The sequence below is a fragment of the Leptodactylus fuscus genome, chromosome 10 (assembly GCF_031893055.1).
Source record: "Leptodactylus fuscus isolate aLepFus1 chromosome 10, aLepFus1.hap2, whole genome shotgun sequence".
In the NCBI taxonomy this organism is placed as follows: domain Eukaryota; kingdom Metazoa; phylum Chordata; class Amphibia; order Anura; family Leptodactylidae; genus Leptodactylus; species Leptodactylus fuscus.
The window spans coordinates 68,937,929-68,954,042 of record NC_134274.1 but is presented as its reverse complement, the minus strand read 5'-3'; the positions used below and the strand labels follow the sequence as shown (position 1 = coordinate 68,954,042).

The 16,114-nt window shown below is 43.7% G+C and overlaps 2 protein-coding genes across 2 annotated transcripts in view; one reads left to right on the top strand and one right to left on the bottom strand.

The window, feature by feature from the left end:
* Positions 1–16,114, top strand: part of PLAU (plasminogen activator, urokinase) — a 420,354-nt gene that overhangs the window by 260,153 nt on the left and 144,087 nt on the right. The window lies entirely within an intron of this gene.
* The window catches only part of VSTM4 (V-set and transmembrane domain containing 4), a 36,275-nt gene continuing 28,876 nt past the window's right edge, over positions 8,716–16,114 (bottom strand). The window contains exons 4-8 of the mRNA XM_075288045.1: positions 15,009–15,116; positions 12,904–12,925; positions 10,852–10,961; positions 10,645–10,691; positions 8,716–9,114 (exon numbers count right to left, since the gene is read on the bottom strand). Of these exons, the coding sequence (XP_075144146.1) occupies positions 8,923–9,114; positions 10,645–10,691; positions 10,852–10,961; positions 12,904–12,925; positions 15,009–15,116 (479 nt within the window). The 3' untranslated portion in view covers positions 8,716–8,922. The remainder of the gene's footprint in view (positions 9,115–10,644; positions 10,692–10,851; positions 10,962–12,903; positions 12,926–15,008; positions 15,117–16,114) is intronic.

The window sequence follows — 16,114 nt, the reverse complement described above, 5'->3', positions numbered from 1 at the left end:
TTTTTATCTATCTTTATTGTGTTATTGTGTTAGGATGTGTTGAATATATATGAAGCCAGCAGACAAACAAAAGGAAGATGTAAGAGAATTGCTAGTTGAGCAATTCCCTAATGCTGCTGCTGGAACAATGGAAGAAGGGAAAGACAATGACAAAGTCCTAATGACAGGAGCAACTTGGCGACCGTCCCTTCTCTCAATAAGTTTACACAGAACAAGAGAAGATAAACAACACAGAAGAGCTGTTAGCAAGCAAAGGATCAAAGCCAGAGAGACAAAGCAGTACAAAATCGTAATCCAAAGAGAACTCACAAGAGAAGCCAAAGATCAGAGGTCAGTAATACAATAGTAGCAGAAAGAGGTGCTTAGCAGGGACAAAGTCAAAGGAGAGAGTCACAATAACCAGCAAACCTGTGTGGGCTGATGATCTGTATATATGAAGCCCAGGACCTGCCGCAGACTTGATTGGTAGACAGGCTGTCAATCACACAGGAAAGGCAAGATTAACAATTTGATGAACAGAGGGAAATAGAGTGGAAATACAGCAGTGTTCACACAGAGCAACAAAAAGCAAAGAAACTGCACACGCCTCCTACACTGCAACGTGCAAGCGAAGGGTGGTGCAGAGACCTGAACAGGCAGAGACGTTACAGAAGTTATCACTTTGTCCTAGTAACAAACAGTATATTACAAAGTTTCAGATTACTACAGTTTTATACAAAAAAAAAAAAAATATATAAGTTAGAAATTAAATATATTTCTACAAACTTTAATACACCATTATAGTTTATGTTCTGTATTTAAAGAATGAAGAAAATGAAACATGACATTTGACATATTGAAAAGATTGGGTAAGATTCGGTTAAGTGAAAACACATCTGTCACATTTCTTTTGCCAACAAGTAGGCTTTGTATTCTTCCTTTAGGATTCTTCCCACTAGTCGTAAAAAAAAGATTTAGTTTAGAAATATTCTTTGGTTGACTTATATGCACAGCATTATTGAGATCAACGAACAAAGTTTCCATAATATTCAGGATTATGAACGCCTTGTCAAAAAAATAGTCTTAAGTAGTTCAAGGTTGATATTAAAGTGTGTCTTGGATTCCTGTTTTGTTAGAATATCAAAAATGTTTTCAGCTTCAGTTTCTTCACAGGCTATGTGCCATTGGCTTCCAGATATGTAAACCACTTTACCACTACTTCTGATTAGAGATGAGCGAACACTGTTCGATCGAATCCATATTCGATCGAATATCAGGCCGTTCGGGGTATTCGATTGGAATTGAATACCACGAGGCAAACGCAGTAAAAATTTGTATCCCCTCCCACCTTCCCTGGCGCTTTTTTTGCACTAATAACTGTGCAGGGGAGGTGGGACAGGAACTACGACAACGGAGGCATCGAAAAAAAATCTGAAAAAGTAATTGGCTGGCTAAATCAGGTGACCTCCACTTTATACGAATGGTGGATTTAACATTCAATTAATTTGATACTGTGAACTAAGTGACTGTGAGACAGGGATAGATCTACAGGCAGGGTTAGCTAGGGATTACCTTTATTTAGGTGGGAATGTCACTCAACCAACTCTTTGGGGCTCTATCTGGTCCTATAGGAATGCATTGACTAACGTTGATTGGCCAAATGCCATATAGAGTACAGCATTCGGCCAATCAACACTGGTTCTGCCGGAGGAGGCGGAGTCTAAGATCGGTCCACAGCAGTTTCCATTGTGGTCCGATCTCATATGTAGCAGTGCTGACACAGTTCTACTACACGGAGAAGCAGCAGAGCTCAGCACACACAGAGATGCAGCAGAGCTGAGTGTGCAGCAGGGTTCAACGCACACTCAACACTGCTACATCTGAGATGCAACAGAACTGAGTGTGCAGCAGGGCTCAACGCATACTCAGCTCTGCTGCATCTGAGATGTAGCAGTGCTGAGTGTGCGTTGAACCCTGCTGTACACTCAGCTCTGTTGTATCTCCAATGTAGCAGTATTGGCCATGCGCTCAGCCTGGCTGCATCTCCAGAGTAGCCGAGCTCAGCGCACAGCCAGCTCTGCTTCATCTCTGATGTAGCAGTGCTGGCCGTGCGATCAGCTCGGATGCATCTCTGAAGTAGCCGAGCTCAGCGCACGGCCAGCGTAGCTTCATCTCCGATGTAGCAGTGCTGGCCGTGCGCTGAGCTCGACTGCATCTCCAGAGTAGCCAAGCTCAGCGCACGGCCAGCTCTCCTTCATCTCCGATGTAGCAGTACTGGCCGTTCGCTCAGCTCGGATGCATCTCCGGAGTAGCCTAGCTCAGTGCACGGCCAGCGTAGCTTCATCTCCGATGTAGCAGTGCTGGCCATGCACTCAGCTCAGATGCATCTCCGGAGTAGCCAAGCTCAGCGCACGGCCAGCGTAGCTTCATCTCCAATGTAGCAGTGCTGGCCGTGCGCTCAGATCGACTGCAACCAAGTAACCAAGCTGAGCGCACAGCCAGCTCTGCTACATCTCGGCATAGGAATGCATTGACCAGCGTTGATTGGCCGAATGCCATACAGAGTATAGCATTCAGCCAATCAATGCTGATTCTGCCGGTGGAGGCGGAGTCTAAGATCGTCCACAGCAGTCTCCATTCTGGACCGATATTAGACTCCACCTCCTCACAGACGAGCCTCCGGCAGAACCAGCGTTGATTGTCCGAATGCTGTTGTCATGAACTGAACTCACTGGGTCTTGAACCCATGACGTCCTGACTATGTTCTGCGGCCTTAACCATTGCACTATTTGGAAACCTGTTTTGTTCTGTGCTTTACCTTGTCTGGACTCTTCTGTTGGAGTAATTGGTTTATTAAGATCACCTGTTCTGTGGCCAATCACAGTTTAGCCCGTCCTATATAAACTCACAGCTCACTCCATCCTGTGCCTGATTATTCTGGCTGTCTGCTTCCTGTTGCCCTGAACCTCACCACTGCCTTGCTGCTCTTGTGTACCGAACTTTGCTAACGCCTGACTATGATTGATCTGCTCCTACCGTGTACCGAACCTTGCTAACGCCTGACTACGATTGATCTGCTCCTACCGTGTACCGAACCTTGCTAACGCCTGACTACGATTGATCTGCTCCTCCTGTGTACCGAACCTTGCTAACGCCTGACTACGATTGATCTGCTCCTCCTGTGTACCGAACCCTGCTAACGTCTGACCACGGTTTCTTCTACTTCTGAGGTACTTATCCTTCATTTATTACTATTTAAGTACTGTACCATTTGCCCCACCAATTGGACTCCAAATCTGATAACTAGCATCGTTACATAATAATCAGGCCCAACATGGAGACCGGAGGGGCGGAGTCTGCTTTGTCACAGCATGCCTTCCAGATCTCGGAATTGCATAACCTTGTGTATGGCCTTCAAGGACAACTAAATGAAATGAAAAGTCAAGTCACTGAATTACAACAACAAGTAAATGAATTGCGTGCAAATTCTGCTGCTGTCAGTGCCACTTCTCAAGTTTACCGGATTCCACTACCAGAAAAATTTGGTGGAAAGAGACACTTGTACCGAGGATTCCTTAATCATTGCCGAATGATTTTTTCTACGCATTCCTCACAGTTCCCTACTGATAGGTCCAAAGTTGTGTTCATCATTGCCCTGCTAATAGACGATGCACAAGCATGGGCATCACCTTATTTAGAACAGGATGATGAGATTTAGGACAATCTGAAGGACTTTCTTGCAGCAATGGACTTAGTATTTGATGACCCCAATCGTTGCGCCACTGCTGAGGGGGTTCTGCGGGATCTTCGCCAGGGAAGACGCTCTGTTGCGGAATATGCTGCAGAGTTTCGGCGCTGGGCTTCTGATGTTTCCTGGAACACCTCCGCACTAAAATGGCGGTTCTATGGAGGACTTTCTGAATCTGTTAAAGATGAACTTGTTAAAGTAGATCTTCCAGCTGACTTTGAGGAGTATATACGGTTATGCGTCCGTATTGACCAAAGACTCCTGGAAAGGAAGCGAGAAAGACGAGGCTATTATGATGCAGGCACCTTCTCTCATTTACCTGAGGGACGGTTTCTCCCAAAGATGCAGACACCTTCTCAAACCGGTTCGGCCCCAGAACCTATGCAAGTAGATGCCATCCGGGGACCAATTTCAACTGCTGAAAAATGTCGCTGCCTTGCTGAAAAATTATGCCTTTATTGTGGACAACCTGGACATTATGTTCTTGACTGCCCTAAGAAACCTCAACGGGCAGTTGCGGCAACTGAGATTCGACCAAATTTGGAATCTTGTCCCCACTGTGCTTCTCTTAGTCTGGTGACACAGCCTTTGTTTTCCACCACATCTTGTCCTGACAATATGACCTCTAACCGACCTCATTTCACCTTACCAGTTCAGCTTTCATATGGTTCCTACAAGTTGTCCACTACAGCAATGTTGGATTCCGGTGCAGCTGGAAATTTTATGGACATTAAGTTTGCATTTGATAATCATATTGAGCACAGTGCAAGATCTTCACCAGTTGAATTAGTAACTGTTGATGGGTCACCTTTAAATTCTGGTCCGGTTACTCATGAAACTACTGAACTGGAAGTATTGATTGATCCCGGTCATCAGGAGAGGATTTGTTTTCAGTTAATCTCTTCACCAAAATTTCCAGTAATTTTGGGCATACCATGGCTTAGCATCCACAATCCTTCAGTAGACTGGAAGTCAGGAAATGTAACTTTCACTTCTGAATATTGTCAACAAAATTGTCAACTGAAGCAGCCTATTCTTTCACAGGTGGGAGCTACTGAAAGATCCAGCACTATCGCTGTCAAATTACCTGAACCTTATAAGGAATTTAAAGATGTTTGTGACAAAAGGAATGCTGACCAGTTACCTCCTCACCGCACCTATGATTGTCCTATTGAACTTTTACCAGGTGCATCCATACCTTATGGATGCATCTATCCACTTGCAGAGATGGAGCTGAAGGTCCTGGATGAGTACATCAAAGAAAATCTGGCTAAAGGATTTATACGGCATTCCACTTCTCCGGCAGGTGCACCTATATTCTTTGTACCAAAGAAAGATGGCACATTACGTCCTTGTATTGACTATAGAGAACTAAATCAAATAACCGTTAAAAATCGTTATCCTCTTCCGCTTATTCCAGAGTTACTCGAGAGATTACGGTCAGCAAAGATCTTTACTAAGTTGGATCTACGAGGGGCATACAATCTTGTCCGTATACGACCTGGGGACGAGTGGAAGACAGCATTCCGAACATGCTACGGCCATTTTGAATCCCTTGTTATGCCTTTTGGACTTTGCAATGCCCCAGCAACTTTTCAACATTTTATTAATGATGTCTTCTGAGATCTGCTGGATCAATTTGTGGTGGCGTATTTGGATGACATATTAATATACTCTGAGAACCTTGAAGAACATCGTAAGCAGGTTACCATGGTTTTGAGCCGTCTAAGAGAGAACCAACTATATATTAAACTGGAAAAATGTGAATTTGAAAAGACAGAAATTCAGTTTTTGGGGTATATCATTTCTACAGAAGGATTGCGCATGGACCCTAGTAAGATCCAAGCTATTTTAGACTGGCCTTCTCCCAAGAATGTCAAGGAGATCCAAAGATTTGTCGGCTTTGCAAACTTCTACCGCAAATTTATTAGGAATTTCTCAAAAGTTATTAGTCCGATAACAAAATTAACATAGAAAGAGATTCCTTTTAAATGGTCTTCAAGTGCCGACGAAGCATTTAACCAATTAAAGACACTTTTTACTTCTGCTCCTATCTTAGTTCATCCTAATCCAGACCTCCCATTTATAGTTGAAGTGGATGCTTCAGATTCAGCAGTAGGAGCAGTGTTGTCCCAAAGAGTTGGAGACAAACAGTTGCTTCATCCTTGTGCTTTTTTTTCTTGCCTGATGTCTCCTCCAGAAAGAAACTATGACATTGGGAATAAAGAATTACTTGCAATTAAGAAAGCATTCACAGAATGGAGGCATCTTCTTGAAGGAGCATCTCATGTGGTTCAGGTTCTTACAGATCACCGAAATCTAGAATTCATTAGATCAGCCAAGAGACTTTCTGGTAGACAGGCTAGATGGTCTTTATTTTTTTCAAGATTTAATTTCATTATTTCCTACAGACCGGGATCCCGCAATGGAAAAGCAGACGCCCTATCCCGGATGTGTTCTGACATAACACAAGATGACACATCCGAAACCACCATCTTACCTGCTAAGAATTTTGTAGGGGCAATAATTTCCAAGGATATACTTCAGAAGATCAAAGAAGGTTATAATGGAGATTCCTTCCTTAATCATCCCCCCACAGATATTGATTTGGTGTTTAGAGATGGGGTTTGGACTCTTGATCAGTGTGTATATGTTCCTGAGACTACTCGATTGGAAATTCTGCGCCTTGTTCACGACTCTAAACCCGCAGGTCACATGGGAGTCGAAAAGACCAAAGAACTTTTGTCTCGTTCATTTTGGTGGCCCAAATATCAAGTGGATGTAAAGAAGTATGTTTCTTCCTGTCAAACCTGTGCTAGGAATAAGACCCCTCGATCCTCACTAGTGGGATTACTTCAACCCCTTCCTATTCCATCTCGTCCTTGGGGTTCTGTTTCCATGGATTTTATTGTTGAACTACCATCTTCAAGAGATATGCGTACAATTCTGGTAGTGGTAGACCGTCTGACCAAAATGGCTCATTTTATACCAACAAAGGGGGTACCCTCTGCTGAAGAGACTGCAGGATTAGTCATCCGAGAAGTTTTCCGCCTACATGGCATACCCGACAATGTAGTTTCTGACCGTGGGGTACAATTTACCCCAAAGTTCTGGAAGAGTTTTTGTGCCACTCTAGGGATTGAAGTAAACTTATCTTCTGCCTTTCATCCACAATCTAATGGGCAAACTGAGCGCACTAACCAAACCCTTGAACAGTATTTGCGGTGTTGCACAAGTTATCTCCAGGATGACTGGGTTAATTTCCTTCCTACAGCGGAATTTGCTTATAACAACTCCCAGCATTCTTCTACATCTCAGAGTCCATTTTTTGCCAATATGGGTTTCAATCCTACATTCATTCCCAACCTTCCAATTTCTTCTTCAGTTCCTGCTGTCTCCGACAGACTGTCTACTTTGAAGCAAGTTCAAGAAAAATTGACAAACGCTCTGCATGAAGCCCAAGATCGCTATAAGAAGACTGCTGATAGACATCGCAAGTCTTTTCCTTCCTTTGGTATAGGAGATAAGGTATGGCTCTCTACAAGAAATTTGAAGCTCAAGGTACCTTCAGCCAAGCTAGGTCAGAAATTTATTGGACCTTTTGAGATTGTGGCTCAAATTAATCCTGTAGCATTTTGTTTAAAACTCCCAGAATCTATGCGGATTCACCCTGTTTTTCATTCCTCTCTTCTCAAGCCTTTTGTGGAAAATCCATTCCCGGGACGTAACTTGCCTCCACCTGACCCAGTTATTGTTGAGGGAGAAGAGGAATATCTAGTAGAGGCTATTTTGGATTCTCGTATTCATCGAAATCAGTTACAGTACTTGATAAAGTGGCAAGGGTATGGTCCTGAAGACAATTCATGGGAACCCGTAAACAACATCCATGCTCCACAACTGGTAAGAGAATTTCATCAGCGCTATCCAGAAAAGCCAAGCCAAGTACCGTCCAGAGGACGCTCCTGGAGAAGGGGGAGTAATGTCATGAACTGAACTCACTGGGTCTTGAACCCATGACTTCCTGACTATGTTCTGCGGCCTTAACCATTGCACTATTTGGAAACCTGTTTTGTTCTGTGCTTTACCTTGTCTGGACTCTTCTGTTGGAGTAATTGGTTTATTAAGATCACCTGTTCTGTGGCCAATCACAGTTTAGCCCGTCCTATATAAACTCACAGCTCACTCCATCCTGTGCCTGATTATTCTGGCTGTCTGCTTCCTGTTGCCCTGAACCTCACCACTGCCTTGCTGCTCTTGTGTACCGAACTTTGCTAACGCCTGACTACGATTGATCTGCTCCTACCGTGTACCGAACCTTGCTAACGCCTGACTACGATTGATCTGCTCCTCCTGTGTACCGAACCTTGCTAACGCCTGACTACGATTGATCTGCTCCTCCTGTGTACCGAACCCTGCTAACGTCTGACCACGGTTTCTTCTACTTCTGAGGTACTTATCCTTCATTTATTACTATTTAAGTACTGTACCATTTGCCCCACCAATTGGACTCCAAATCTGATAACTAGCATCGTTACAGCTGTACTCCGTATGGCATTCGGCCAATCAACGCTGGTCAATGCATATATCGCAAGCTGACAGGGATCCTGACATAATACAGTGACTTGGGCATGTTAGATGCCCCCAGACATGCTTCCCCTGCTGTCCCAGTTGCATTCCAGGGTGTTGGCATCATTTCCTGGGGTGTGATAGTGGACTTGGTGACTCTCCCGAGTCGAATGGTGGGATCCCCTGAATTGAAGCATTTTTCCCCATAGACTATAATGGGGTTCGATATTCGTTCGAGTAATCGAATATTGGGCGGCTATTCGAAACGAATATTGAATATTGAATATTTTACTGTTCGCTCATCTCTACTCTGTCATTCGTGTATGTTCTTGCTACAGTAATGTTGGGGTTTTGCCTAATATAATTGATCCGTCTAAAAGCAGGTCTATCTCAGATTCTTGGACTTTTAGACATTACCTTACCAGTTCCACGTTTGGACAGTGGATATTGTAAGCAGGAACCCTTTAGATATCCTCCAATGCCTTCTCCTGCCGTGTGAGTGCCAAAGTTGTCTTCATGGTAGTAACAGACTTTCTGTTAGTGTGACCACAGTCTTAAATACAGCTAAAAGCTAAAATATAGTTCATTTCCAAAGAAAGTATATGATTATATTCCCAAGATTCCAGTTTTTAGACTTTAAGGGTTTTTCCTTCTTGAACTCGCTTGCTCTGTAGACATGAATTCTCTCCCGTCAGATACTTCACTTGCTCCTCAAACAATATTTGTGCATATATTGTGCCTGTTGAGGATTCTTTTACAGGTGGTATAGGTTTGATAAGCTCCAGCTCAGCGTAGGTTAATCTTTCCTCCACTAACTTTGGCTAAGAAATAAGTGGGAGAAAGAAATATCAATAAAAGCAATAAAACATATTACTCATAGATGAAATTCATTTTGACCTAACCTGATGATCTCAGCTGGACTGGAGGGCTAACTAATGTTAATGGCGGGGTCCTAACATTTCCACAATGACAGATGTTGGAAAAGATGGATCAGGCTTTTGTTTTCGGCCAACATTAATCTAAAATGTCTGACCATCCTTAGGCTAAAGTACTTTAATTCTAAATGTTTCATATAACAATACATGTAATTTAAAAAAAAACAAAAAAAAACATTCAGTTGGAGATTTTTTTTAGTTTTCATTCACTATGTCAGATTTTCAGTCAGCCAAAATTTTAAATACACCAAGCTGACTTTGTCTTAAAGCACTTTGAAAAATTCCCCAAAAATGATATTATGACTTTTAGATTGTCATTATAAAGAGTTAAAATGGGTTACTATATTGGTGACTATATTTTAGTGCCTACCTTTTTTCAGTGACCTCAGTAAGGGGGCGTTCACACTACCGTCGGTGTCCGACATGTAGTGTCCGCTCCTAGTGTCCGCTCAAAATCTGTCACGGACACTAGGAGCGGACACTAGATGTGTCCGTGACACCTGTCATTCACTTGAATGGGCATCGGGTGAATGGGCATGCAGGGTTCCTCTGTCCGCTTGAGAAGTCGGACATCTTCTCTTGCGGACAGGAAAGGACGGGCACGGAGTGCAAAAGAATGCACCCGATGCCCATTCAAGTGAATGACAGGTGTCACGGACACATCTAGTGTCCGCTCCTAGTGTCCGTGACAGATTTTGAGTGGACACTAGGAGCGGACACTACATGTCGGACACCGACGGTAGTGTGAACGCTCCCTAAGAGAAAAAAAAATTGACTTTGGAAAAAAAAATAACGGTGGACCTCCACAAGCCCAATTTTTCCTTAGGAACAATTTTCAGATGTAGCAGAGCTGTGTGTGTGCATCTCTATACCAGAGATGCATCTCTTAAGTAGCAGAGCTCAGTGCACGGCCAGCTCTGCTACATCTCTGGTATAGCAGAGCTCAGCGCACACTCAGATCTGCTACATCTCTGGTGTAGCAGAGCTGTGCACTCAACACTGCTACATCTGAGATCGGACCACAATGGAGACTGCTGTGGACTGATCTTAAACTCCGCCTCCTCCGGCAGAACCAGCGTTGATTGGCTGAATGCTGTACTCTGTATGGCATTCGGCCAATCAATGCTGGTCAATGCATTCCTATGGGAAAAAGTCAGCTTCCGCATATTGCAAGCTGACAGGGAGCCCGACGAGATAGTGGCGTAATACAGGTACTTGGGCATGTTAGATGCCCCCAGGCATGTTTCCCCTGCAGTCCCAGTTGCATTCCAGGGTGTTGGCATCATTTCCTGGGGTGTCATAGTGGACTTGGTGACTCTCCTGAGTCGATGTGTGGCTTCCCCTGAAACAAAGCATTTTTCTCCATAGACTATAATGGGGTTCGATATTCGTTCGAACAGTCGAGTTTTTACTCACCAGTAAGAGATCCTTCCGAGAGTTCCCTTCTAAGCTTATTAGAGGTCCTACAAATACAAAACCATGGTGTAAAACTAGACACAGAACTCTTCTGACACTGCTAGCTTTCAAGATAAGATTCTACCATTATACAGAATAAAGTAATACATCAATTAAAAGCTTCCTCCTCTTCATAGACTTCAATGTGTGGATATACAGTATTTTTACCTTTAATAGGAATAGCAGGTGGTATTTCCTCTTGTTTTTTCTTCATTTTTTTCTTTTTAGGAGGTCCAGAAGACACAGGGTTAGTAACAAAAGGATCTCCATCAAATTCCCTAAGAAGAATAGAAAATATGTTGTAGCAGACATCAAGATAACATTTCTTTTTTTTTTTACTTGTATGCTTATTCTGAGACTTATGTCAGCAAGTCATTGTTATGTTATCTATTTGTTAAACAAAAGAAGGGGACATATAGGACAATTTAAGGTGGCCATATACATTAAATGAATGTTGGCAGAACCTATAAATTGTGGTGTAACCACCACCATAACACCCATAGCGGCTGCTACAGGTCCCGCAAGCTTAAGGGGCCAGCTGGATTTTTTTTTTTTTTTAAATAGGCTGTTACCTGATGGAGTAACATTATATTGTGTGGTGGGGCAGCTACAGATCATTTTACTGTGTGCAGGGGCCACTATGGGATATTATACTGTATGGAGGGGCCTCTATAGGAAATTATATTGTGTGGAGGGGCCACTAGGGGATATTATACTGTGTGGTGGGGCCTCTATAGGAAATTATAATGTGTGGAGGGGCAGCTATGGAACATTTTAGTGTGTGAAGGTGCCACTATGGGACATTATACTGTGTGGAGGGGCCTCTATAGGAAATTATATTGTGTGGAGGGGCCACTAGGGGACATTATACTGTGTGGTGGGGTAGCTATGGAACATTTTACTGTGTTCAGGGGCCGCTATGGGACATTATACTGTGTGGTGGGGCAGCTATGGAACATTTTACTGTGTGCAGGGGCCGCTATGGGACATTATACTGTGTGGAGGGGCCACTATATGAAATTATATTGTGTGGAGGCGTCACTAGGGGACATTATACTGTGTGGTGGGGCAGCTACGGAACATTTTAGTGTGTGAAGGTGCCACTATGGGACATTATACTGTGTGGTGGGGCAGCTATGGAACATTTTACTGTGTTCAGGGGCCGCTATGGGACATTATACTGTGTGGTGGGGCAGCTATGGAACATTTTACTGTGTTCAGGGGCCGCTATGGGACATTATACTGTGTGGTGGGGCAGCTATGGAACATTTTACTGTGTGCAGGGGCCGCTATGGGACATTATACTGTGTGGAGGGGCCACTATATGACACTATATGAAATTATATTGTGTGGAGGCGTCACTAGGGGACATTATACTGTGTGGTGGGGCAGCTACGGAACATTTTAGTGTGTGAAGGTGCCACTATGGGACATTATACTGTGTGGTGGGGCAGCTATGGAACATTTTACTGTGTGCAGGGGCCGCTATGGGACATTATACTGTGTGGTGGTGTCACAATACGAGTGGTACAGGAGAAGGAGTCCAGTAGTCAGGTAAGGTTGGGGAGGCTGGAGTCAGCACACAGATTGCCCGCAGGAGGGGCTGAGTTAGTAGTTAATTTAGGACGGGTTCTAATCAGTAGAAACAGATGATGAACCCCACGAGTAGGTTCAACACAATAGTCCAGCAAACAACTATACAACAAGCTGAATAGCTAAGCAAGCAAGGAGACACAGAGCAAAACACCAGGACACAGGTTCAAATCCTGACAGGTGGGGCACTACGGGACATTATAATGTGCAGTGGGGCCTCTATAGGACATTATACTGTGTGGCTAAGCTGCTATGGGACATTATACAGTGTGGACGCCACCTTGGGACATTATAATGTATGTAAATAGGGAGTTTACTATGTTAGGGCTAAGAAAGGGGGTGCTATGTCATGTGGGAGTGGGATGGTCCAAGTCAAAAGTTTGCTATGGGACCTAATGTTTTCTAGCTACGCCCCTGGTGGGACTAACTGGTCATCTAATGTATACTAAATCATAATAGCAAAAGTTGAGGAAAAGAATGGGAAGTCAAATTTGTTTGTCAAGATGAGCATGCTGCAAACAACCATTCAAGGTCTTTTGCTATTTTTACTTTGCCTGCAGAATGTACTAGCATGCTGTATGAGACTGGTAACTGGACATTACTTCTGCTTACCTACTTTGTACTTACCTTTCCGAGCATTTCCATTTTACTGCAGAGAAAAGAAATTGTAGGATTAGATCAAATCATATAACGGAGATCCATGTTGTCATGAGAAAAGGATAAAAACAAACCTTGTTTATTCTGATCCCACAAACTTTAAACTTTTGATATTACATTCTTTTATATTGATATATTTATTACAGTGTATATGATCAATTTGGGGGATTATTCAACTGATGGGATCTCCCTCTGCAGACTAAAATGTTTGGCACATCAAACATTTCAGTCCCACATAGGCACTTTAGGTTTAATACTAATCCCAGCCAGATTTTTTTTCCCTCCACAGCAATTTTTGGAGGTCTCACCACATCCAACACACACATAAACAATGACAGTTAAGGGTGGGGACTTTTGGATTTCCCGTTGCCTATGCCATTTGTGGTTGTCATGGGCAACGTGATTTAAAGGGGTGCATGCTAATGTTTCTTTAGCTTTAAATTTATGTTTCTGTCCATACTATTGTGGAGGAAAGAAGGTTTTCAAATATTCTTCAACTTTGATAGAGGTTGTAAAGTGTATAGTTGATAGGCTGTGATAGTGGGGTAATACAGGGACTTGGGCATGTTAGATGCCCTCAGACATGCTTCCCCTGCTGTCCTAGTTGCATTCCAGGGTGTTGGCATCATTTCCTGGGGTGTCATTGTGGACTTGGTAACTCTCCTTAGTCGAATTGTGGTTTCCCCTGAAACGAGCATTTTTTCCCATAGACTATAATGGGATTCGATATTCGGTCGAATAGTCAAATATCGAGGGGCTACTCGAAACGAATAACGCATACCTCCCAACCGTCCCGATTTCCGCGGGACAGTCACGATTTGGGTGACATGTCCCGCGGTCCCGGTTGGAGGGAGGTATGTTCCGATTTCAACTCAGATCTGCATCCAGAGGATGCAGATCTGAGTTGAACACATGGCTGGAGCAAGGAGCTGACACAGGTCAGCTCCTCGCTTCGCCGCTGCCCGCCTCTCTCCCTGACACATGCGGCTGAAGCTGCTCGCGTGCTCGCTTCGCCGCTGCGTCTCTCTCTCGCTGACACATGCGGCTGAAGCGAGGAGCTGACCTGTGTCAGCTCCTCGCTTTGCCGCTGCCGCCGGCTCCTGGCTTGTAGACGCGATGTACAAGCCAGGAGCGTGCGGCAGCGGTGAAGCGAGGAGCTGACACAGGTCAGCTCCTCGCTTCAGCCGCATGTGTCAGCGAGAGAGACACACAGCGGCGAAGCGAGCAGCTTCAGCCGCATGTGTCAGGGAGAGAGGCGGGCAGCGGCGAAGCGAGGAGCTGACCTGTGTCAGCTCCTTCCTTCAGCCGCATGTGCCAGCGAGAGAGGCGGGCAGAGAGCGGCGAGGGAGCGGAGGAGAAGGTAAGTTTAATGTGGAGGTGGAACGTGAATCTGGGGGCAGATGAAGGAGAGGACGGCATGACACTGGGGGCAGAGATGTGGGAACATGAACCTGGGGGCAGAGATGGGGGACATGATTCTGAGGGTAGAGATGGGGGGACATGAATCTGGGGGCAGAGATGGAGGGACATGAATCTGGGGGCAGAGATGGAGAGGACATGAATCTGGGGGCAGAGATGGAGGGACATGAATCTGGGGGCAGAGATGGAAGAGGGACATGAATCTGGGGGCAGATGAAGGGTGTATATGAAACTGGGGGAGAGATAGAGGAGGGACATATAATTTACGGGTGACTGTAGGAGGATTATACTGTAAGCGGGCACATGAAAAATTAACGAGTGGGCGGAGTCAACACAAAAGTGGGCGGGGCTAAATTTGCCGCGGCGCGCTACGCGCGCCACACATTTTGTCCCTCTTTCAGTTCTTCAAAAGTTGGGAGGTATGAATAACGAATATCGAATATTTCACTACTCGCTCATCTCTAGTCAATATATTTTTCTTGAACTTTTTATACATTTAACTTAAAGTGTTAGTGGGTAAATTTCCTATATTTAGCTGGATTATATATAAATATATAAAAGCAAGTATTGTCGGTATAAATCCTATGAAGCATAACTGCTATTGAGCGCTTTTCTATATTTTGGTTTCTTAAATCCCGTTAACTTTGTCTTCTTACCTTTCGACTGTGTTCTTTTAAAGATGGATTGACATAGAATAATGAGGAGGAACGTGAGTAAACTAAAGATACCCACACAGCAGATCAGAACGGCATATAAATAAAGGTCTGAAGGATGAAAAAAGAGCAAAAAATGATATAATATCCATTCATCTCTCCAGCTTTCAGATTTGTTGTATTAGTTCTATTGTTGTTACCAAATATAATACATATACTCATTTTATTCTAAAAAGTATTTTCACCTTCAAGTCCAACTTTCCATTTTATATATGGAATGAATCTGCATAAAACATTAGTACGGCTCTATTCAGATCACATATTTTTACATCTGTTTAACGGATGCAAAAGACGGCCATCATTTTCATAGACATTGATGTTGAAAAAAAAAAAAAAAAAAAACCCAGATCTAAAATACCATACTTTTGTGCCCTCTGAAAAATGGACAGCAACAGACTGGTTATTTTAGCATTGATGTCTATGTAAGTGGATGGGGATCCGCTTTGGTCAGTTTTTTGCATTCTTTTTCTTTTGTTTCTGTTAAATGGATGTAAAAAAAAACGTGATGTGAATAGAGCCTAACTTTGCGTCTGAGTTATAACCTGTACTATAATCTGGAGCTGAAATCTCTTGGTATTCTTTGTTGTTTCAATGTCAGCTCAGTGCATGACATGTTCAAGAGACACCGATATCTCCACAATGTCAGAAGGGTGGGCTTTACAGCCAAGCATTATTACTGGGCTGGGAGGAATGTTCTCCCTGACAGTTCTCTTCCTTAAACTTGTATAGAAGAATACCCCCCCCCCCCTCAGTACGAGACCATAGATAATTACTGTCGGTGGAGGGGGGAGCATCCTTTCCTGCCCAGTGATAACACTGAGCAGTAAGGCCCACCCTTCTGACAGTGGGGAGATATTGGTGATGAAACTAATATCCAGCAGCAGGGCACATATAGGGAAAACTGACTGTGTGCTGAATTCGGCTTTCTAGCGGTATATAAAACCGCACATTGATGAGGACATGAAAGGTCTTCTCTAGTTTATATTATAGAAAATATCTTTTAGACAGCAGGATTAATCTGATCTTAGGAAAAACTAGCTATTCCACTG